Below are 23,778 nucleotides of genomic sequence, written 5' to 3'. Positions count from 1 at the left end.
TGTGCATACACTGCATGCACCTTGAGGAGTAGCTCTGTTATCACCCTAGAGAGAGGTATGTGCTGGTCCCATCTCCAGCCTTATACAGAGACTTGTTAATATTGAGAGGCTCAAGCTCAGTGACAGTGAGCTAGCTCATTGCATAATCCTCTCTTGAGGCTGTGGCTGACTGCAGTGGAAGTTTGGATCACTTCTCCCAGGATAGCCCATAAAGCTCTAGATGTGTCAATCCTTCCTCCTGATAGATGAGCAATGCCTATCAGTTCTTGTGGGTGGACCTTCATTGCTCCCCCTTTCCTCTGGGAAATGACAGTTGGGCTTCTGGATCAAAGCAATCACCCTCCACATCTCCTAAAATGCAGTATGAGAAATGCAATTACTTTGCACCCAACAGTATTCCCCACCCCAACTCACCACCAACCCCCAACCAAAGCTCTAGATATTCATGAATCTTTATGGCTGCTTAATCTCAGAGAGTTCTGCTGAATTGCCTCTAAATTTCTCTGGATTGGTGACTAGAGATGGGCTTAGCTGCCCACAGCAGCTGCTAGACCCACTATCTGTGAAAGCAGGGTCTAGATCTATATGCTAACCTCTACGGACTAGATGAACCCAGCAGAAAACAGTCCTCAGGACTCTGAATTTTCCTTCTGTAGTGTCATATTCCCCAGGCCCAGGGACTGAAGGAAAGCAGAGCCATTGCCTTGTTGCCAGGGCAACCAAGCAGGTGCTCTGAACCCAGTGGTTCATAACAAAATGCTCAATTTCTCCTTGCTAGGAGGCAGAGGTTGTTCTAGCTAGGGTAGAAGTTAGATTCCAAGTGGTCAGAACTGGAACAGTGTCTGCCATGTGGCATCAGGAGGTCAGATGAGCCAGCTAATTCAGTGTCCATTAGGGAAAGCTTACATTGGAAAGCTGGCAAGACAAAAAGCTAATACATAACCCAAAAGCCAGAGGTTGGCATTACAGAACAAAGATTTGGGATTACAGAATCAGGCTGTGGTTCACTTTATGGGAAGAGAGAGAGCAAAGAAATGTATCCAAGAGCACTACTGCAAAGAAACTTAGAGTGTTCCTAAGTGTAACCAAGACACCATGAAACATAAAAGGATACACAGGCAGACTTGTCAGCTTCACAGCAAAGTATACAGATTTCTACCTCCTGCCCAGCTCTCAGGTGACTTGGAACAGATCCTCTTTCTGGTTCCAAGTCCAGGGGTGTGCATCAGTGAATCCTATTATAGAAAAGCTCCTTCCTTGGGGCTGTGGTATCACTTTGGCTCCAACTGAATATTTTGGGCTCCTCTGACCTCTGTTTGACCACAGACTAGCTGAAATCTCAAGTCCCTTCTTTCAAAAGTTCTCCAGTCCAAAAGCTTTGCAGATAAGCCTCAGACAAGGTCCCAATCAACTCTCACTTAAGGTTCTACAGACTTAAGTACAGTCTGACTGCAAACAAGATACCAATAAAACAAAAATCCAAATAAATGCCTTTTCATGGTCTTCAAACTTAGCTCATCAGTATCAACTTATTGCCACAGCTTCTCATGCTTACTTCCTTCTAGTTTCACCAGTCTTTTTGTTCCTTGATCATGCTGAGCTCCTGTATCACCCCTAGACACAAGCCCTGCCCTGAGTCCTCTACTTAATAGGGTTCCATCTAGCCTTCCTTAATTCAGGTCCCTCCCTATAGGACGAGGTCCTTAAGACAAGGGACATGCCTACCAAGATCCAGTAGCTCACACTTGGGATTCCTAGGACCACGAAAGGCTCTGTCCAAACAGCCTCAAGCCTGCTTCCAGAGCCTGTAAGGATCTTTTCCCCACATCCATCCTCCTGAGGAGGCCACTCCCACTAGTATGTACATCTCTAGACTCTGTTACACAGCATAACATGGAATACAGTGATATAGAAAATAATAATTGAACAAAGAAATAAAATTACTCAGCATGTTTGATTAGGTCTTCCTAGAAAAAAAAAGTTAAGTTAAAAGCACTGCCTTCAGTTGTGCCCCAACTGAATGTCACCTCATTAAGGCTTTGTTAAATCAGAAAGCCAGGGAAACTCAGAGCTCAAGATGCCCTCAAGACATCTTTAGTTCTTGCCTAATTTAATGAAAATCCAGGAACTTGCTTGTAGTCTTCCAATATGTTCAGTGCTTCAAGGTGTGAGGATTAAATCAGCATTTCACAAGCCCATTGCTGAACTAATGCAACAGCACAAACTTTTATCACTGATGGTCAAGACTATCTCATTAAAATATTTTCTAAATCAGAATGTCAATCCTATTTGGATTCTGACACAGAGATTAGAATATTTAGTACTAGCAATCTTAAAAGAATTTCTCACGGACACTGGCTTGCTGACACAAACTAAGTGATAAATGTAAATAAAATTGATTAGATGCTATATGGCTATTCAGAAGGTCAGTAAAGACTAGCTGCCTTTCAAAATTTATAACTGCTTACCTATGTATTTATATTTCCCTTTCTAAGATCAACCATTTGGAGAGTGTCGAGGGCCATTTCCTTAACTCAGATTTCTTAGAAAACAACATGAAGCAAAACTTTGTGCTAATTATTCATTGGAGATTAGTCCCAGGGAGGCAAGAGTGAGGGGAAAAGGCAAGTGAGGCAAGGAAGGAGAAAAAGGTAATACAATCTTTTTCATATGTACTGAGCTGGCCATATCTTTAAAAGAGATTTATTTAACAAGTTATTTGGTAACATACAATATCTCCAGAAAGGCATTTTTGGAATTACTGCACACTGGAATCTTTGAACGGCAAGAAATTTATCTTTCAACTTTTTTTTCCATCTCCTCTTTCCCATAAGGCATTAACTCCAAGTTGTTCCCACCACATAAAGAAAAAGAGTTTTTGATACTCCCTATTGCAGAGGATTGGAAGAAAAACATTCATTAAATAGATACTTGCATGGCAGATGCCAGAGGATAAACTGATGTGCTTCTGTAAAGTTAACCATATCCTGCCCACCAGCCACCAGTCTTCTTGCAGATTCACTTCTAGTGATTGGTTTGTTCAAATTATGTTTCCTCTTGACTCAGTTTTGGCAGGCTGTATATTCCTACAAACTTGTTCATGTCTTCTAGGTTGTCTAATTTGTTGGCATATAACTGTTCATAGTTTCCTCTTATGATTTTTTGTATTTCTGTGCTATCAGTTGTTATTTCTCCTCTTTCATTTCTTGTTTTGCTTATTGGGTCCTCTCTCTTTTCTTCTTTGTGAGCCTGCCTAGTAGTTTGTTGATTTTATTTACCTTTTCAAAAAAGCAGCTCCTGGTTTGATTGATCTTTTCCATTGTTTTTTATCTCTATTTTATTTATTTCCTCTCTGATCTTTATTATTGCCTTCCTTATGCTGACTTTAAACTTTGTTCTTCTTTTTCTAATTATTTTAAGTGGTAGGTTAGGTAGTTTTTTTGTTTGTTTGTTCGTTTTTTCAAATTACACTTTTTAAAACTGAAGTACAGTCACTTACAATGTGTCAATTTCTGGTGTACAGCACAATGTTCCAGTCATGCATATACACACATATATTCATTTCATATTCTTTTTCATTAAAGGTTATTACAAGATATTGAACATAGTTCTCTGTGCTATACAGAATAAGCTTTTTTTAAAAATCTGTTTTTATATATAGTGGCTAACATTTGTAAATTTCAACTTCCCAAATCTATCCCTTTCCACTCCCTTTCCCCAGCAACCATAAGATTGTTTACCATGTCTGTGAGTCTGCCTCTGTTTTGTAGATGAGTTCATAGTGTCTTTTTTTTTCTTTTCTTTTCTATTCTTTTTAGACTCCACATATGAGTGATATCATATGGTATTTCTCTTTCTGGCTTACTTCACTTAGAATGATGATCTCTAGGTCCACCCATATTGCTACAAATAGCATTATTTTATTCTTCTTTATGGCTGAGTAGTATTTCATTGTAAAAATATACCACAATCTCTTTATCCAGTCATCTGTTGATGGATATTTAGGTTGTTTCCTTGTCTTGGCTATTGTAAATAGTGCTACTATGAACACTGGGGTGTATGTATCTTTTCGAATTGGAGTTCCCTCCAGATATATACCCAGAAGTGGGATTGCTGATCATATGATATTTTTTATGGCTGAGTATTCCATTGTATAAATATATCACAACTTCTTTATACAGTCCTCTATCAACAGACATTTAGGTTGCTTCCATGTCTGGGCTATTGTAAATAGTGCTACTATGAACATTGGGGTGCATGTATTGTTTTGAATTAGAGTTCCCTCTGGATATATGAAGTGGGATTGCTGGATCATATGGTAAGTCTATTTTTAGTTTTTTGAGGAATCTCCATACTGTTTTCCATAATGGCTACAACAACTACATTCCCACCAGCAGTGTAGGAGGGTTCCCTTTTCTCCATACCCTCTGCAGCATTTATTGTTTGTGGACTTTTGAATGATGGCCATTCTGAGTGGTGTGAAGTGACACCTCATTGTAGATTTGATTTGCATTTCTCTGATAATTAGTGATATGGAGCATTTTTTTCATGCGCCTATTGGCTATTTGTATGCCTTCATTGAAGAATTGCTTATTTAGGTCTTCTGTCCATTTTTGGATTTGTTGTTTTTTGTGTGTGTGTTAAGTTGTATATGCTGTTTATATATTCTGGAAATTAAGCCTTTGTCAGTCGCATCATTTGCAAATATTTTCTCCCATTCTGTAGGTTGTCATTTTGTTTTGCTTATGGTTTCCTTTGTTGTGCAAAAGCTTGTATGTTTAATTAGGTTCCATTTGTTTATTTTTTATTTTATTTCTATTGCCTGGGTAGACTGCCCTAGCAGAACATTGCTAAGATTGTTTTGTCTATGTTTTGCCTATGTTTTCTCCTAGATTTACAGTGTCTTGTCTTATGCTTATGTCTTTAAGACATTTTGAGTTTATTTTTGTGTATGGTATAAAGGAGTGTTCTAACTGCACTGATTTACGTGCAGCTGTCCAGCTTTCCCAATGCCACTTGCTGAAGAGGCTGTCTTTTTTCCATTGTATATTCTTGACTCCTTTGTCAAAAATTAGTTGACCATAGGTATATGAGTTTATTTCTGGGCTCTCTATTCTGTTCCATTGATCCATATGTCTGTTGCTGTGCCAATACCATGCTGTTTTGATTAATATAGCTCTGTAGTATTGTCTGAAGTTGGGATGGTTATTCCTCTAGCTTCATTCTTTTCTTCAGTTTTACTTTGGCAATTCTGGGTCTTTTGTGATTCCATATAAATTTTAGGATTATTTGTTCTAGTTCTGTGAAAACTGTCCTGGGTTATTTGATAGGGATTGTATTGAATCTATAGATTGCTCTGGGTAGTATGGCCATTATAGCAATATTAATTCTTTCAATTATGGCCTTTGTTTTAGTCTGTTTTGTCTGATTTGAGTATTACTACCCTCACTTTCCTGTAATTTCCATTTGTATAAAAAAATTTTTTTTCATCCCCTCACTTTCAATCTGTATGTCTTTCACCCTGAAGTGAGTCTCTTGCAGGCAGCATATTGAAAGTTTTTGTTTTTTAATCCAATCTATCATCCTATATCTTTTGATCAGCACATTTAGCTCATTGACATTTAAAGTAATTATTGATAGGTATGTTCTTATTGCCATTTTAATCCTTGGTTTCCAGTTGTTTTTGTGGTTCTTCTTTGTTCATTTCTTTTTGTTTTATTTTTCCTTTTGTGGTTTGATGGGTTTCTTTTGTAGTATGCTTGAGTTCCTTACTTTTTGGTTTTTGTGAACCTACTATATTTTTGATTTGTGGTTACAATGGAATTCAAATATGTTGACCCATAAATATATTTACTTGCTTTAAAGTGATAGTTATTCAAGTTCAAACACATTCTAAAAGATCTACATTTTATACTCCCCTCCCCTACATTTTGTGATTTTGATGTCCTAGTTTATATCTTCATACTTATCCTTTTACTGTTAATTGTAGTTTTAATCACTTTTACAACTTTTATTCCTTTTTAATCTATTTTAAAGGCTTATTTAAATGATCTTCAATCCTTTCATATATTTGCCTTTCCTATTATGATTTTGTCTCTTCTATAGATTCTTGCTTCTTTTCTCTTCAGTGAATACTCTTCAACATTTCTTTTAGGGTAGGTCTAGTATTGTGAATTTTTAGTTTTTTCTTTTCTAAGAAATTCTTTATTACCCTTTCTATTATAAATGATAATATTTTTTAGCAGATTACCCTAAGTTGCAGATTTTTTCCTTTCAGAACTTTGAACATGTCATTCCACTCCCTACAAAATGTTTTTACCATTGTTTTAAAGTGCATTTTGAAGTGCATTATTTACCAGTGTCAGAGTGAGAAAAATGAAAGTAGAAAGACTTTTCCTTTTGATCTCCATAAGCCATTCTAGAAATTATTAAATGTGGCATATGGATAATAAACATTTCTTTTGTCTCAGAAAACATCACTGAGCAGCAATAACAAAAATATATTACTTGGATTTTTGACAAAAATTAAGATATTTACAGTGGATAATATCTGTGGTTACTGTTGCTGGAGAAAAGGAACAGATTGTAAATTTTTTAACTTGAATTTTGTAAAGCAAATTAAAAACATATTTTATATCTACAACTTTTTGTGATCATGACATCATATTTTAAACCCTAATGAAAGGTTTGGATTTTCAAAATAAGGCGAATTTCTGAGAACAAGCATACCAAAACTTGCCAGCATACAAGAGCCACTCCAGATTTGCAGACAAACCAACCAAGCAACCACAAGGCTTCTTCTCTTGCATTCACATCAGGAAAGCCAAATCAGAATAACAATTATCTTTCAAAATGATTTGTCTCAGTACACTCTTTCTTCTTTTTCTAAAACTATTCTTGAGACAAAACATACCTACAGCTTTTATCTCTTTGGGTTATGTATACTAAACTGTTTCTTTTCTCCCTAAGCATTTTTAGAAATTGTTCATTTGATTGAGTTTTTTGTTTTTTAAGGAAAATATTTCATCTTAACTATCTAGCTTTAGAAAGCAAAATTCTTTATTGGGCTATTTTTAGGATTTAATCTGATCTACTAAAAAGAAAAATAGCTCTGAAAAAATTCATCTGGAATTTTTTTGTTTTTTGCAAAGTAAACGAAATCAGATCATTGTATTCTTTCTCACAGTGCTTTTTCTACACAGTTGTTTTCTGTTATTTGTTTGCCAGTGAGCTTATTAACATTTTAGATAAGTGAATATTCTAAGATTAATATTCAACATGTGGTTAAAATTCTTTCAGCTCTTACCAATTTGAGGTTCTACCTGGCTGAAGTAAATTTAAATTTCTAAATTAGTTCTGTTTTTTTTAATAGCAGTTCATCCTTTACATAAGGCATTTTGCTGTTTGTAATGAGTAGTAAGTTGTAATCTTAGAAGGAAAGTGGGTAATGAGACAATTTCAAGTTCATGAGTGTAGCAATATCCCATAGACTGAATTGTGTTCCCATCTCCCGAAATTCATATGTCGAAGTCCTAATCCACAATGTGACTGTATTTGAGATAAAACACTTTAAAGAAGTAATTAAAATCAAATAGGTCATAATGCTAAGACCCTAATCCAACATGATATTCTTATAAGAGGAGGAAGAAATACCAGGGATGCACTCAACAAAGAAAAGACCATGGGACACACAGTGAGAATGCAGCTATCTGAAAGCCAAGGGAAGAGGCTCCAGGAGAAACCAAACTTGTGGACACCTTGATCATCCTTGGACTTCCATCCTCCAAACAAATTTCTGTTGTTTACGCCATCCAACTTTGTGGTATTTTGCTATGGCAACCCTGGCAAACTAATACAACATGAGAAGTATTTAAAACACCAAGTACCTTTAAGCCACATATAAATGCTTACCAATGTGAAGAGGGGAAAAAAAAAAGCCCTTCAGAAATCTTGCAAATAATTTATCAGGAAATAATAAACTAGTTCTATATACAATAGCAAATAGAATAACCATGTGGGACTAGATGCTTTAATGACTACACCATGGTTGAACTGACTGCTCAAAAACTGGGATACATTCAGAGTTACCAAATTAATCACAATATATGGGTTGGGACTGAGCCCAGAAATGATACAGGGAAATCATACTTCCTCTGTGCACAACTAATATCTCTAGTATTGGCCTGACTGGACTTTCTGATTCAAAGGAGGCATTCAGGGGCATCTATTCTGTTTCTACTTAGATTCCCAAACCACAGGACATATAAAAACCTTCAAGCAATATTTTAAGAGTTACTTTGCTAAAGTTACTGAATACAAAATCTGACAAGGCTATGACCCTGCCTCAATTACATTCGCCTTCCTTGAGTTTTGGGTTTGTTTTTTTTTTTTTTTTTAATTTTTTGACAACTATAATTCATTTAGTGTATTTGCTGACTTTGGATAAAGTTGCTTTGGATATGCACCAATTTCAACCACATTCATCTCTAATCCATTATTTCTTCCCACCAATATAATTCAGAATAGTTGAAATCCTCAAGGAATATATTTTGAGTATAACCCTACTTTTTAAACTTTGTCCCTTGCTTCAATTTGTCCTCCATATTCTCATGATATTAGGAAGCTAAATACAAATACATTTTGGCTCTTAATTTTGATTTTTTAAAATTATACACATGGGATATTTTAACACATAAAAAAAAATCTAATAGCTCTAATTCTCTCATCTCTTCTCAGTCACACATCATTCCAGTCTCTTTACCAAAGCTCCTAAACCATACTGTGAGCCAAGTGTCTGCTGGCTCTCTCCTACCTTTCCCACCCCTGCCTCACCTCAGGGGGTTGGTCTCTTATCCCCTTCTGCATTTGTCCATGTTGTAGCAGCTTCTCTGTGGTCACTTAACTCCTAATCACCACCTCTACAGGGAGGTTTGGTTCACTTCACTATCTGTGGCCTTCTGAATTCTAGGATCACCATCCTCTACCCTGTTGTTCCAGTTACACTGGCCTTAGGGACAGGTGAGGTGGTAAGGCCGTTCTTCTGTTTACTGCCTTGTCTCTCAATTCCCTGCCCACTGTCCCCACAACACCACTAACACAAGGCTGCAGAATGGGTATTATGCTTTCCTGAAAAACTATGGGAAAGACAGAGTGAATTACAGTGTAGGAGAAAATACAGAACTGGCTGTTATAGGTCCAAAGGTATAGAAATAAGGGTGCACTTGGGCCAGCATCTTACTTCTTAGACTTGTTTCTACCACCCTCCTTCAAAGTTCACTTTGACCCAGAAAGCTCCTCCTTTTCCCTTCACAATGTGATGCTAAACCTACTTTAGAAATATTCTTGCCCTAACACAGGAGTGACGTACTGGTCTTAGGCTCTGTGCCTTGTGCCCCACCTCTACCTAGGGGAATTCATCTGAAGCTGAATATTTCCCCAAATCTGCATTATTATATCTAGAATAATAGTCCTTGGGATCTTCAGCAGAATTTTGGAACTCAAAGCATACACCCTTTCATGAAATCTTCGCTATTTTAGAGGAAAGCTATGCCTCCTCACTCCTTCTATGAGAATCTAGTGGAAAACACACATGCACACATGTATACATCCATGTGCGCGCACACACACATGCACATGTGTGCACAGAGTATATGCACCCACATGGTCACACAAATACATACATATGCACACATATGGGTGTATATGCATGTACCATACCTTTCCCCAAAAAAGAGATCAATCTTTCATCAATATCCTTAAGTTAGGAACCTGTAGAACACTTAAGAAGCTTTTAAATTTAGCTTTTCTTTACTTTCCACCAGATCAAATTCTTATACTGGGCCTTCTCCCTAATTAATCTCTGAAAAAGGAGGAGGAAGAATAGAAGCTTTTTAATTTTTCAATACAGATCAATCCTGAGGCCAGGGATAGGATTCGTTTTCATTTATACCACTAACAGAATTTTAAAACCTACTTTTTCTAGGAAGGACATCTATAAAATTATGTTTATGTATATTATAATACATATATGGTAAAGTGAATACATCATAAGTGTATAGTTCACTTGCTCTATATTCTTGCTAACACTCAATATTGTCAGTTTTTTTTTTTTATCTTGGGTCCGTGGTACTGGGACTTGTGGAAAGTTTTAAGAAATTACATATTGTTGTGATATTCTTAAAAACTATTTTTATTTTTAGGGATTAAAATTTAAAAATCCACAATAATTCCTAATGTTTTTCAGATTGCATCATGATATATTCTCAGGGGTCATTCAAAAAGTATGTATTTTTGGCTTAGCAGGGATTAGATAAAATGATATTAGGTCACAAGTTTCAGGTAGATCGAAGTTTACCAGCATCAACTGGTCATGTGACAAAAAAATTCATCCTGTACCAGCAAATATATGAAGCACATGTGTAACAATAATTTGTGGTAGACCGAAGGATAGGAAGATTATGAGAAGTAAAGTAACAAGATTACTAAAGCCATAAAAAGGTTACCAGTGGGTAATCTATTATGACAAGGATTGGCAGTAGATGGTGTTTTAGATTCATTACAAAAATGGCCATAATTATTTCCCTCCCTACCCCTTTGCAATGAATCTTTGCAGCTCCTCTTTTTAAAAAGAGGAGTCAATTTTCCCTCTATTTGAGTTTGGGCTGGTCTTAGAACATACTTTGCTCAGCATAATCTGGTGAATTGATACTGTGCCAATTTCAAATCTAGGCCTCAAGAGACCTTGTTGGCTTCCACTGGCTCTTGTAGAACCCTGCACATCCACTATATTGAACAAGTCCAGGCTAGACCATGTGGTACAGTGACAGGCCATCTCAGGTGAGGCCATTCTAGACCACCCAGTCATCATATGAGAGCTGAATAACTGCTCAGCTGGGCCTAGTCCAAATTATTACCACATAGAATAATGAGTTAAATAAATGGCTGTTTTAAGCCTCTAAGTTTTGAGGTGCTTTGTTAGGCAGCAAAATCTATGAAATACTAGAAGTATATCTCAAGTACGTGATGAAGAAGAAATTCTTAATTATCATTACAAAAAACTCACGCATAAATTTACTTCTGGGTCCAGACCATAGCTGCTGCTGACAATGGCAATCAACATTCACTGGATGGTATGAATGGTACACTAGGTACTTACATGTGATATCTCATTCATTCTTACCACAAATCTACTAGGTACCTAATCAATCACAGTTGTGGAAACTGACATTTGCCTCACACAGTTGACTCCAAAGCTGACTCCAAAGATTAAGCTCTCACCAGCCAAGAGTGAGTAGTTTATACTAAACCAATACTACCTTTCCTGCTCATCTCAATTTACAGACAGGAAGTTGATAGCCCAGAAAAGCTATGATTAGCCCAAAGTAGTCACTTCTAATTCCCCAGTCTCATGTAGTCTTTTGCTAAAATACACTGTAGTCAATAAATTATACTAATGCTCATTATAAAAAATCGTGGTAGTTTGTAAAAGAAAATATGTAGGCTAAATTTTCTTTAAAAATTCTCTTTCAACAACCTAGAGGAGATAATAAAATTCCCTCACTGCATGGAAACCTTATAAAACGTAATTTTAATAGTATTGTTTTGGAAGGAGTGCATTAGATGTATCTGGTTTATTTGCATAGTGTAAATAGCATTTTAGGTACCAGGGGTAAAATGAGAAAATGGGACTGTCATGTTGTTGTAAATATTTCGAAACTGTGTTGTGTTGTGTTGTTTTCTGTTTTGCTTTTGGTGTAACAAAGTTATACTTTAGGTTTTTGTTTTGGAGTCTGGGAGTGAGCAGAGAGAAGGGAGACAGTAGATCTTTCCGAGTTTTGAAAATCCTCTGGGATTTCATAAGAGGATAGAAAGCTGCTTAAAGGGCCTCACAAATACTATTATTTGCTTGTTGAACTCATTAAACACCAAAATAATTCAGATATATGTAAATTTGCCAAGCAGATCTTAGTACTGCATAATTTATCTCTATCTTCAGAAACACTGACAGAAACACTATTGGAAAGAGCTCCCTAAAGCTCATAAATCCAAAGTCATAAAATGCTTTTTTAAATGACAACAATGCTTCCATCCCAAATTCTTTATTATCTCAAATCACCAACAAAATCATTTGAAAACCAAAATAAATTCTATTGACTGAATGCACTCAGATACTGTGACAAAAACAGAGGAAAGTAACCATTATTGAGTGCCTATACAATGAAACTTTATCTCATCTGGTTCTTGCGGCACTATGAGAGGTATTATACTTTTTTCAGATATAGAAATCAAAGCTCAGAGACATTAAATAAGTTGCCCAATACCATAATGCTGGTAATGAGCAGAACCCAGATTCAAATTCAGGTCTATCTGATCCTAGAGCCCATGTTCTTTCCATCAAGCCACATAACTTCATTAAGTCTGCATTAATTAATCTAACTGCTAAATGGATATGGAAAAGTTATATAGTATTTCTTGCTCATGCAAATCTGCAAAATAATATCAACATGTGTTTTCAATTAGAAAATGGGGAGGGCGAAACACCTTTCTATAGAAAACACTTTAATGTCAATAACTTTTCTCCTTCACAGACAATAATCCTAACAGCAAACTTAGTACTATAATAGTGAGCTTGAAACACTGTATTTTTTTCCTCTAGTCCAGGCAAAAAAAAACCCCCAAAAAACTATTATTATTACATCAATTTTCTTATCCTTCTTTATAAATAGTAATAGTTTAGAGGGTGTTCAACATCTTAGGACCTAGGAATTTAGATTACAAGAAAATGCTCAGCAAAGCTTTTTCTATGCAAAATTATAACCATCTGTATTTTTAAAAGACATTATAATCTACCTCCCTGCAAAGAGAAGGTAGGAGGGCATGAAGAAATGCTCTAAGGTTGGGTGGGGAAGAAAGCTGAAGAGAGGTAAGTTTGCCTTTAAAGGTCTGAAAATTATGCAAATTTGTTTCTTGTTCCAAGAAGACACCTGAATAGACTCCAGCTCCTCCCTTCCTCCCTTCTATCCTTCAACAACCACCTGTTAAGTATATTTAGGTACCAACTACCAAATTTTGTGTTAGAAAACAAAAGATAAATAGAATAAGTCTCTATTCCCCTGGGGATCAAAAATTTAATGGTGAAGACAGTCATGCAAACAAATAATTACAGCTCTAAGTTTAAGAGTTAGAGACATGAACTAAGTATAGGAATACAGGGGAAGCCTTTTCTTCAGCTGGGAGGTATCAGGAAAGGCATTCTGGAGGAAGTGGCATTTGTGGGAAATTTTGACATATGAGTTGAAATTCTCTAGGAAAGAGCCACTCCAACTTCAAAGGAGGGTGGCTAGAGGAGTTTAAAGGCAGGAGTTTACTGACCTTTACCCTTAAGAATAAAAGATGAAAAGTGGAGACCAGTGAGACTTTTCATAAATCAAAATTTAGCAAATCTGGCAATTTTACTCCTAAGTCAGTGTTTCTAAAATTTCTTCCTAAGGCAGAGAAGCATGAGAAGGTTGGGGTTGGGGATGGGTTATAACCTAAAATAACTTTCAGGGAACACAAGATATCTGAAGTGTCCTTAATTTTATGTTAGAGCTGGGGTCAGCAAACTATGGCCCAGAGGCCAAATTCTGCACTCTGCCACCTATTTCTGTAAATAGAGTTTTATCAGAACCCAGGTATACCATTCATTTACGTATTGAATAGAGCTGCTTTTGTACTACAACTGCAGAAAAAGTACTTGCAAGAGAAAGTATCCGCCCACAAAAACTTAACATATTTACCATCTGAAACTTTAAGAAAGTTTGTACTAGGGCTATATGTCAACAAATAAATCTCAAAAAAACCACCAAAATCCTTGAGTTAAAAAGTAAGTTTCAATGTTATAAAGAATCATGTTATATAAATCTTAAAAAGGCTCCAGTGGGGAGGGTAGAGCTCAGTGGCAGAGCACATGCTTAGTATGCACGAGGTCCTGGGTTCAATCCCCAGTACCTCCATTTAAAAATAAATGAATAAATGCAGTCTCTGTAGCAAATGGTGTTGGGAAAACTGGACAGCTGCATGTAAATCAATGAAGTCAAAATACTCCCTCATACTATACAAAAAATAAACTCAAAATGGCTTAAAGACTTAAACATAAGACAAGGCACTATAAATGTCCTAGAAGGAAACATAGGCAAAACATTATCCAACATGAATTTCACAATGTTCTCCTAGGGCAGTCCCGCAAGCAATGGAAATAAAATCAAAAATTAACAAATGGGACATAATTAAACTTATAAGCTTTTGCACAGCAAAGGAAACCATAAGCAAAACAAAAAGACAACCCATGGAATGGGAGAAAATATTTGAAAAATATGAGACTGACAAGGGCTTAATTTCCAGAATATATAAACAGCTCATACAACTTAATAACAAAAACACAAACAACCCAATCCAAAAATGGACAGACGACCTAAACAAGCAATTCTCCAATGAAGACATACAAATGGCCAATAGGCACATGAAAAAATGCTCAATATCATTAATTATCAGAGAAATTCAAATCAAAACTACAATGAGGTATCACCTCACTCCACTCAGATTGGCCATCATTCAAAAGTCCATGAATGATAAATGCTGGAGAGGGTGTGGAGAAGAGGGAATCCTCTTAAATTGCTGGTGGGAATGTAGTTTTGTGCAACCATTATGGAAAACAGCATGGAGATTCCTCAAAAGACAAAAAATAGACTTACCATATGATCCAGCAATCCCACTTCTGAGCACATATCCAGGAGAACTTTAATTCAAAAAAGCACATGCACCCTAATGTTCACAGTAGCACTCTTTATAATAGTCAAGATATGGAAATAACTTAAATGTCCATTGACAGATGACTGGATAAAAAAGTTGTTGTATATTTATACAATGGAATACTACTCAGCCATAAAAAGAATAAAATAATGCCATTTGTACTAACATGGATGGCCCTGGAGAATGTCATTCTAAGTGAAGTAAGCCAGAAGGGGAAAGAAAAATACCATATGATATTACTTACATGTGGAATCTTAAAAAAAAAAAAAAAAAGACAAACTTATTTACAAAACAGAAACAGACTCACAGAGATAGAAAACAAACCTATGGTTATGATAGAGGGGAGGGAGTGCGAAGGGATAAGTTGGGAGTTAGAGATTTGCAGATACTAACCAATACATAAAAAATAGATAAACAAGTTCATACTACATAGCACAGGGAACTCTATTCAGTATCTTGTAGTAACTTATGGTGAAAGAGAATATGAAAATGAATATATGCATGTTCCTATATGACTGAGACATTATGTTGCACACCAGAAATTGATACATTGTAAACTTCAATAAAAATACATATTAAAAATCAATGAATAAATTAATTTAAAAACCTAATTACCTCCCCACCAAAAACAAACTTTTAAAAAGACCTCAAATTTACCATTGCTTAGAGATAAATGTATTAAAAGTATAAAGATAGGCATGACAATTATGAATACCCAATTTCAGAAAATGTTTCTCTCTTTGGAAAAGAGAGAGAAAAAGGAATGTAAACAAAGAGGCATCTTAACTATTTGAAATGTTTTATATCTAAAGCAAGGTGGTGAATACAAAAATGTTTATTATATTATTCTCTATACCTTTTTTGTATGACTAATGTATTTCATAATTTAAAACCTCTTGATCATACAAAAAAAAAAGGAAAAAAATAGATAGAAAAGTTATGTTCCAGATTCTATTGCCACAAAATGGCTGCAATAATATCTCCCATCCCATATGCTCTTTTCACAATGTGACATTGCTACCCCTCCTATTGAGGACTGGGGTCTTTATCCCCTCCCTCCTGAAACTGAGTAGGCTTTTGTGAATGTTTTGGTAAAAGAATATGGTAGAATTGACACTATGTGACTTTCAAACTAGGCCATAAAAAGTGAGACAGCTTTCATACAACTCAATATCAAAAGAAAAAAAAATTCTAATTTAAAAATGGGTGGACGAACTGAATAGACATTTTTCCAAAGAAGAAATGCAGATGGCAAACAGGCACGTGAAAAGATGCCCAACATCAGTAATCATCAGGGAAATGCAAATCAAAACCACAATAAGATGTTACTTTGTCAAAATGGCTATCATCAAAAAGAACACAAATAACAAACGTTGGCAATGATGGAGAGAAAAAGGAACAGTTGTAGACTGTTATGAGAATATAAATTGATGCAGCTACTGTGAAAAAACAGTATGGAGGTTTCTCAAAAAACTAAAAATAGAACTACCATATGACCCAGCAATTCCACTCCTGGGAATATATACCAAAAAAACAAAAAACAAAAAACCCCAAAACACTAATTCAAAAGTATACATGCACCCCAATGTTCGTAGCAGCATTATTATTTACATTTGCCAAGATATGGGAGCAACCTAAGTGTCCATCAACATATGAGTGGATAAAGATGTGGTATGTATATGTATATGTGTGCATATGTGTGTGTGTGTGTGTATGTATATATATACATACACATATACACATACACGCACACATATACAATGGAATACTACTCAGCCACATAAAAGAATGAAATTTTGCCATTTGCAGCAACATGGATGGACTTGAAGGATATTACGCTAACTAAAAGACATCAGACAGAGAGACAAATACTGTATAATATCATTTATATGTAGAATCTAGCATTGCCACTAACTAGTGAATGTAACAAAAAAAAGCAGACTCAAAGATACAGACAACAAACTAGTTCGGGGCAGGGGCAACACAGATGTAGGGGAAAGGGGGACACAAACTACCAGATGTACGATAGGCTCAAGGATGTATTGTACAACACGGGGAATATAGCCAATATTTTGTAAAAACTAAATGTAAAGTAAGCTTTGAAAGTTATATTAAAATTTTAAAAATTAAAGAAAAAACAGTGATATAGCTTACCCTTTGCTCACTGGTTGAAGTCTTCAACCATCATGTAAGCAGCCTGACTGCTCTGAGGTGGCCATGCTGTGAGAAAACCCAAAGAGAAAGACCACGTGGAGAAGTCCAGAGTCGTCTTAGGAAGACTAGTTTCCAAATACTCTAGCTCCCATTCTTACAGTTCTAACTGCATCTAACTGCAATGGCATGACAGATTCTGAGCCAGAACTCAGGCTTTCCAACTGAACCATTTTGGAATTCCTGTCCCACAGAAAGTGAGAGATAGTAAAGTGACTGTTGTTATTTTAAACCTCTAAAATTTGTTTTGCACAGCAAGTTGTAATTGGAAGTTGAACACTAAGTTGACCCCACCATCAGGAAGTTGAACCCCAATAGCCTTCAGTGGACAAATCTGAGCTGAATTGATCCTAATACCCTCAGAAAAGTTGAGCAATAAGAAGGATCGATCTTGGGAGGCAGGAGAAGGCATGAGACTGAAAACAGGGATAAATTTTAAGTCTTTAGTGAGAATCTCAGGCCCCTACTCCTATTTGAATCATGAGGTAGGTATTCCAAAGAACCAGGGCACTCACTACAGGAAGGACAAGGATCATTCTCTGGACAAAGTGAACAGGGAAGCTTTCAGAGAAACAAAAGAGGGACAGCTGAAGGGTAAAGAACACTGGCTAAAGAGGGAGGACACTGGAAATTTAAGCTCTTACACTGTCACTCATTGATCACATGTTCCTGTACAAATCATTTTCTCAATTGTTAAAGAGCTTAGACCAGAATGATATCCTGAAGTAGATTTCTAGCATAAAAATCTGTGACTCTAATGAAAAGAGGACAACCTCTAAAATATTTCTAGTTTAAGTAATGAACCACATGAAGTGCTTTTTAGTCAGTGGAAATTCTAATTCACATCTTAGAACATATAATTCTTTAACAAAAAAAGCCTCAGGGATTATAACAGAAAACCTCTACTTAAGGTATTTCTAATGTTTCCCCACCAGGGGCCAATTAAAAGGGTGTGGGCCTGTGGAAAATAGTATAGAAGTTTATCAAAAAGCTAAAAATAGGGGGGTAGGGTATAGCTCAGTGAAAGAACACATGCTTAGCATGCACAAGGTCCTGGGTTCAATCCCCAATACCTCTTCTAAAAATAAATAAATAAATCTAATTACCATCCCAACCCAAAAAATTTAAAAATAATAAAAAGAAGCTAAAAATAAAACTACCATATGACCCAGCAATTCCACTCCTGGATATATATTCAAAAAAACAAAAACACTAATTTGAAAGGATGCATGCTCCCCAATGTTCACAGCAGCATTATTTACTTCCCAAGATACATAAGCAACCTAAGGGTCTATCAACAGATGAAGATAAAGATGTTTGTGTGCGTATATATAATGGAATATTACTCAGCCATAAAAAAGAACAAAATTTTGCCATTTGCCCCAACATAGATGGAGTTGGAGGGTATTATGCTAACTGAAATAAGTCACACAGAAAGACAAATACTGTATGATATCACTTACATGTGGAATCTAAAAAATACAACAAACTAGTGAATACAACAATAAAGAAACAGACTCACAGATATAGAGAACAAACTAGTAGTTACCAGTGGGGAGAAGGTAGGGAGGAGGAACAAGATAGGGGTAGAGGACTAAGAGCTACAAACTACTATGTAAAAAATAAACTACAAGGATATACTGTACAACACAGGAGATATAGTTAACATTTTATAATAATTATAAATGGAACATAACCTTTAAAAATTATGAATCACTATGTTGCACTCCTGAAACATACAATATTGTACATCAACTGTACTTCAATTCTTTAAAAAAAGGAAAAAACAAGGTGGGTTATGGGCAAAGGTATAGGGAACTGAAGGAATATCTATGAATTTATGACTGTAAAAATGTTACAATCCCTAGACCCAAAGCAACAAGGGAAGGGAGAGGTTACCAGAACATGGAAGAGTGAGTCATGCAGAGCAGGTCACTTTTGGAGGAGAGGAGTAGTGACTTTCCAGGAAGGCAACAGACAGCCCAAGGTGACCTTTCAGGGAGAAAGTCAGGGGAATAAATATACTGACCTCATTCTGTTCCCATTCTGCAGTTTCCTCTCTGTGCTTCCTCTCCACTGGCCAAACTTATTTGGAAGCCTGAGAGCACTGACCCCACAGATGTACTCCCTGCCCTTGGACTCCAGGACAGTGGACAGGTAGAGAGTGGCCCTAGCAGAGAAACAGGAAGATAATCAGCACAGATGTGCAGATGAAAGGTAGTAATTAGAGCTTTCAAGACCAGAATGGAATTCCTTTTTTAAATATATATATAAATTTTTGATTTTGAGACATTAGTTGGGAAAATGAGATATTCTGAGGAGTGATAAGATTCTAGAATAATTAGTTCTATAATAAATGTTTTATCTTTCTGTTTTGCTTCTTTTTACTTGGAGAACTATTGAGTCATGAGTGATAGCATAAACTTCAGCATTTGCTTCTCTTCTATGTAAATAATTCCTCTTTTCTTTCCGTGTTCACATCTAAGTTGTTTCAGCTACACATTTGGTAATAAGGCATGATATATCAGAACTGTATGATATTTGGTTTTTGTCAGAGAACTATCTTTTTTTTTTAACAACTGAGCAGCTTCCTAAGCAAACAACAACAGCATTGTAGGGAAAAAGAGAAAAACTTAGGTACAACATGTATTGTGTATGGAAATACAGAAGGATTTATTTTGTTACTTATGGAATCACTACTTAACAATTACTTTTATTTATATCCTAAGTAACTTATTACATACACAAGGTTGTTCCCAGATGTAATTAATTTGGTCTGCACAGGACAAATATATTTTTTCTAGGTCTCATAACTCTAAACCCTGTCCTGCCAAACAATTGGGATCCACACTGACTAGCTTCCAAATCATATAGAGCCGCAGTAAATACCCAATTTTGACAACAGTCTTGACAGTAGTAGTCTCCCCCTCCACTTCCCCATGGTTTTCCATTAAAGACCCACCACATTAAGAAAGATAAATTCTCACAGGAGTAAGTACAGGAGATCTTGACTAGTTCCTCTTTCAGAACTCTTCTACTTCCTTTCAAAACTTTGGACTTGTATTTCCAACTGTCCCTCAGATATCTCCATTTATATTTTGGATGCATTTCAAATGCAACACAGGGCAAAGGGAACTCATTGCATTTTTCCAACTTGCTTCCTCTTCTAGTTAAGAGCATCACCAAATACCCAAACCATCCATTTAAGTCTCCCAAACTAGAAATTTGATAAGTATTCTTACCATTCCATTTCCCTCATCCCCACACAGTCTACAAGTCTGATAGGCTTGATTTTCTAGAATATTCTAGTCTACCATTTCTTCCCTTACTCACTGTCGCAAAGTTCACCAAAACTGACGATTGCCTCTTTAAAAAGCTTTTGACGGCATCTCCTTTTTCTCCCCTGTCCCTTAATTTTCCCCTAAGGCATCCTTCCACATTCTTTCTGCTGTCTTTACAAAGGCATATTTAATTACTTCAGTGGATTCCTTTAAAAATTTTAGTTTCTCCTTGGAGCCCACAAAATCTACTGCTTTGAATGCTAATCTTCACACTCTGTCCCTCTCTTTAGTCAAACTTTCTCTTACGTGCAATCTCTTCTGACCTGTAAAAATGCATACCTTCTGTCTTTGCTTAAGCACTCTCTTCTCCTTGGGCATTCTCCGCTTATCTAAAGTCTCTCCATAATATTAGCACAAAAATAATTTATTGGGTACTACCAAGAGATATTCTATGCCAAACACTTTACATTCATTAGATGCTATAAGCTCCTCTTTACACTGAGGAAATTAAAGCAAATAATTTGTCCAATGTCAAATTTTAAGTAAACAACAAAACTGGGTTTACAATTCAGGTGTATCTCAGCCTATGAACTGAACATTTAAATGCTGCCTTCATTACAATATGCCATTTAACTCGGGTCAAGTTGTACCCCTAGCCTTAAGCTCCCTAGCCCCCCTTGTCTCATGTCTAATTGCTGTTTTAACCAACAGTGAACTGTTTAGTACTAAATTATTCTTTAATATTTTCACTTTTTCTAAATCTTATTTGAACTGAATTGTAAATTCTTTGTGAGCAGAGAATTTAAAAAAATAAATTCTTAACATGCCTCCACATGGGCATAGCATATCCTTATAATACCAAATAGCGATCCCTTATCGAGGCAAGTTAAAAATGATTTTTACATTTATACATGTAATGAATACTCAGTATTTACTTTACTTAAATCAGGAGCAGACAAGATGAGTTAGATTCAGAGGATATAAATGAATGTAAAATTTTCAGCAAGAGCAGAGACTATAATGTGTGTATATATTCTATTTTTTTGTCCCTCCCGTGTTGAGACCATTTTTTTGATACTACTGAATTTCTCTATACTTGCAATTATTTTAAGTGGTTATCGCAAAAATGCCGCTCTACCTTTACGCTAATAATTTGCAGCAGTCTTAATATACAAGTTATTGAATTTGACTAATATTAAAGTCTGAATTTTATATATATATATAAATATATATTATATATATAATTTTTCTACTTTCATATGCTCTCTTCCTTCTTAAGAAGACATTTTCATTTTAAATAAGCCCACCGTTGGGTATGTTAGGCAATGCTGCTTTGGGCCTATTTCTGAGAATTTTTTCCTAGTAGGCTCTCCGGAGTCCTTTCTTCGGAGGTTTGTAATTTTGCATCCCTTAAAAGCGTTTTCCACGACCCCGCAATCCCTTAGGCCAAAGGCTCACTAATACGGAAGGTCCACAAACGGAAACGTCCAGCTCTGGCGAGCGGCCCTCTGAGCGGCGGCACCAACACGTCCGTGGCCCACAGTCCGATGAGAGCGCAGCGGGCCTGAGAGGACGATCCCAGCATGCCCCGCGGTCTGTAGGCCTAGGGCCGCCACCTGGGCCAAGCGGCGGGAAACGCCAGGAAGCGGGTTTCCGCGCGAAGGCAGCATTCCGACGCGGCGGGAAACGAGTTCGCGAAGCAGAAGGGTCCCCAGGGGCTTTCCCGGGTGGCCCGCCCCGCCAGGCCGCGTGGCTGGTGATATCTGGCTGAGCGCGGTGGAGCGGCATCATTTCCTTACGCGCTTTCTCACAAATTTAGGCCGCGCCAGCCTGCACGCACCTCCCCCCTTTTCATAATCATACAAGTGCACGTCAGAGTTTCTTATCTTTGGTGTGTTTTTAGACCACAGAAACGAGTCGGCTAGACCTGAGACCTAGCTCGCGCCCCGAGTCGCGATACCACGGCTAAAGCGGTAACCCGCGTGGGCGGCCTTGTAACCGCCAGACACCCGAAGGCTAGAGGGCGTGTCCAGGGTCCAGGTGCAGGCGGAGGGGCAAGTAACGGCTCTCGGCAGCCCCGCCCCTCCGCCCCGCCCTCCCCGCGTCCGCCCATTTTAGTTCCCTCTGGTCTATAGCCACTTCCCGAGTCCCTTCCTCTTTAAGGCGGAGCCCGGCGTAGATCTCGCGAGATCGGGATTGGCGCCGTGACCTCCATGTGGGAGCTGGAGCTGTATAAGTAAACACTCGGCGCGGTGCAGACAAGGCTTCCTCCTATTTGTGAGGTGGGGGTTGCGGTAGCAGCCGCGTTTCCGACTGGTTCCGGTTTCCTTCCCTCCTCAGGTCTGCTGGGCGGGCGCGCGGTCTAAGATTCACTGCCGCCTGCCTGGCCCGGCGTGTGGTTGGTCTTCCTCCCTTGTGTGCCCGCTAGCCCGCTAGCCGGGGAAAGCCAGAGCCGCCGGGGAAGCGGCGCGGGCCGGGCGGGGCACGGCGCCCCAAGCGCAGGGGGAGACAAAGCGGGGCCGGATCCTTCTCCCCGCGCCGAGATGTGGATCCAGGTTCGCACCATCGACGGCTCACAGACGCGCACCATTGAGGACGTGTCTCGCAAAGCCACAATTGAGGAGCTGCGCGAACGGGTGTGGGCGCTATTCGACGTGCGACCGGAGTGCCAGCGCCTCTTCTACCGGGGCAAGCAGGTGAGGCGCGCCTACCGCACCCCTCGGGAAGCCCGAGCCAGGGCAGCGGTGCGCCACCAGGATGCGTGGGCTGGGCGGCGGGAGGGCTTGGTGCACCGCGCGCGCAGAGCGCACCTGGCTCCACTTCGGGTTGGCTGCCTGTGAGGCTCAGAGTGCGGGCCCTGGGCCCGCCGATGGAGTGCAGCTGGGTCTCCGCCTGCCCCGAGTACAGGTGGGTCGGAGGTGGGGGCACCCGGAATGCGGAGACCTCACCTCCCTTCCCAGCGGGGCAGCAACCAGAGGCACAGTCAGCCAGCGCTCCTGGGTTCCCTTGTTTCCCGCGCTCGGTGGGTCCGGGGCCCCAGGAGGGCGGGGAGGGCATCGGGCTGTGGCGGCCATGCCAAAGTGCCGGTGGGAAGGGCCAGCGGCTCGGGCTCCCGGCAGCGCTGACCCGGCTAACGGCTTGTATCGCTTCCGTACCTCTACCGCGCTCCCGGCTCACAAATAGAAACTTAGATACTGCCCCCTCTCAGGAACAAGACCCTAAGTCGGCCTTCTCACTGTGGAAGAAATTTGTATACAATAAAGATGCTAAGGGTTTCCAGAACTTCTGGCCCGCTTCCTTCACCTCTTTTTGGAGGATCAAATCTGTCGTGGGGAAGATTAGAGACCTGGGTTGAAGGAGCTCTTGATGTAGCCCGGGACCAGGTTTAAACTGCCAAGTGTTAGCCGGTGTGTTTTTCCCACAGTGAAAAGCAGTATAAAAAGCTTGTTTTTCTCTACTTCTTACCTTCTTGTAGGCCCCTCACTCAAGCTTTTAG

At 38.3% G+C, this 23,778-nt stretch overlaps 2 protein-coding genes across 3 annotated transcripts in view; one reads left to right on the top strand and one right to left on the bottom strand.

The window, feature by feature from the left end:
• The window catches only part of RANBP6 (RAN binding protein 6), a 225,517-nt gene extending 203,676 nt beyond the window's left edge, over positions 1-21,841 (bottom strand). Inside the window, exons 1-2 of one of the 2 annotated variants that reach the window (XM_032477705.1) lie at positions 21,741-21,841; positions 19,031-19,171 (exon numbers count right to left, since the gene is read on the bottom strand). The gene's annotated coding sequence lies outside the window, so the exon portion shown is untranslated. Of the gene's footprint in view, positions 1-16,944; positions 16,991-19,030; positions 19,172-21,740 lie in introns of those variants that run through there. The other variant, XM_032477704.1, reaches the window with a different exon arrangement.
• Positions 21,842-22,512: 671 nt separating this feature from the next.
• UHRF2 (ubiquitin like with PHD and ring finger domains 2) overlaps positions 22,513-23,778 on the top strand; it is a 76,333-nt gene continuing 75,067 nt past the window's right edge. The window contains exon 1 of the mRNA XM_032477710.1: positions 22,513-22,978. Within this exon, the coding sequence (XP_032333601.1) occupies positions 22,826-22,978 (153 nt within the window). The 5' untranslated portion in view covers positions 22,513-22,825. The remainder of the gene's footprint in view (positions 22,979-23,778) is intronic.

This window comes from Camelus ferus, chromosome 4 (genome assembly GCF_009834535.1).
Source record: "Camelus ferus isolate YT-003-E chromosome 4, BCGSAC_Cfer_1.0, whole genome shotgun sequence".
Classification (NCBI taxonomy): domain Eukaryota; kingdom Metazoa; phylum Chordata; class Mammalia; order Artiodactyla; family Camelidae; genus Camelus; species Camelus ferus.
This window is presented reverse-complemented; position numbering and strand designations above follow the sequence as displayed.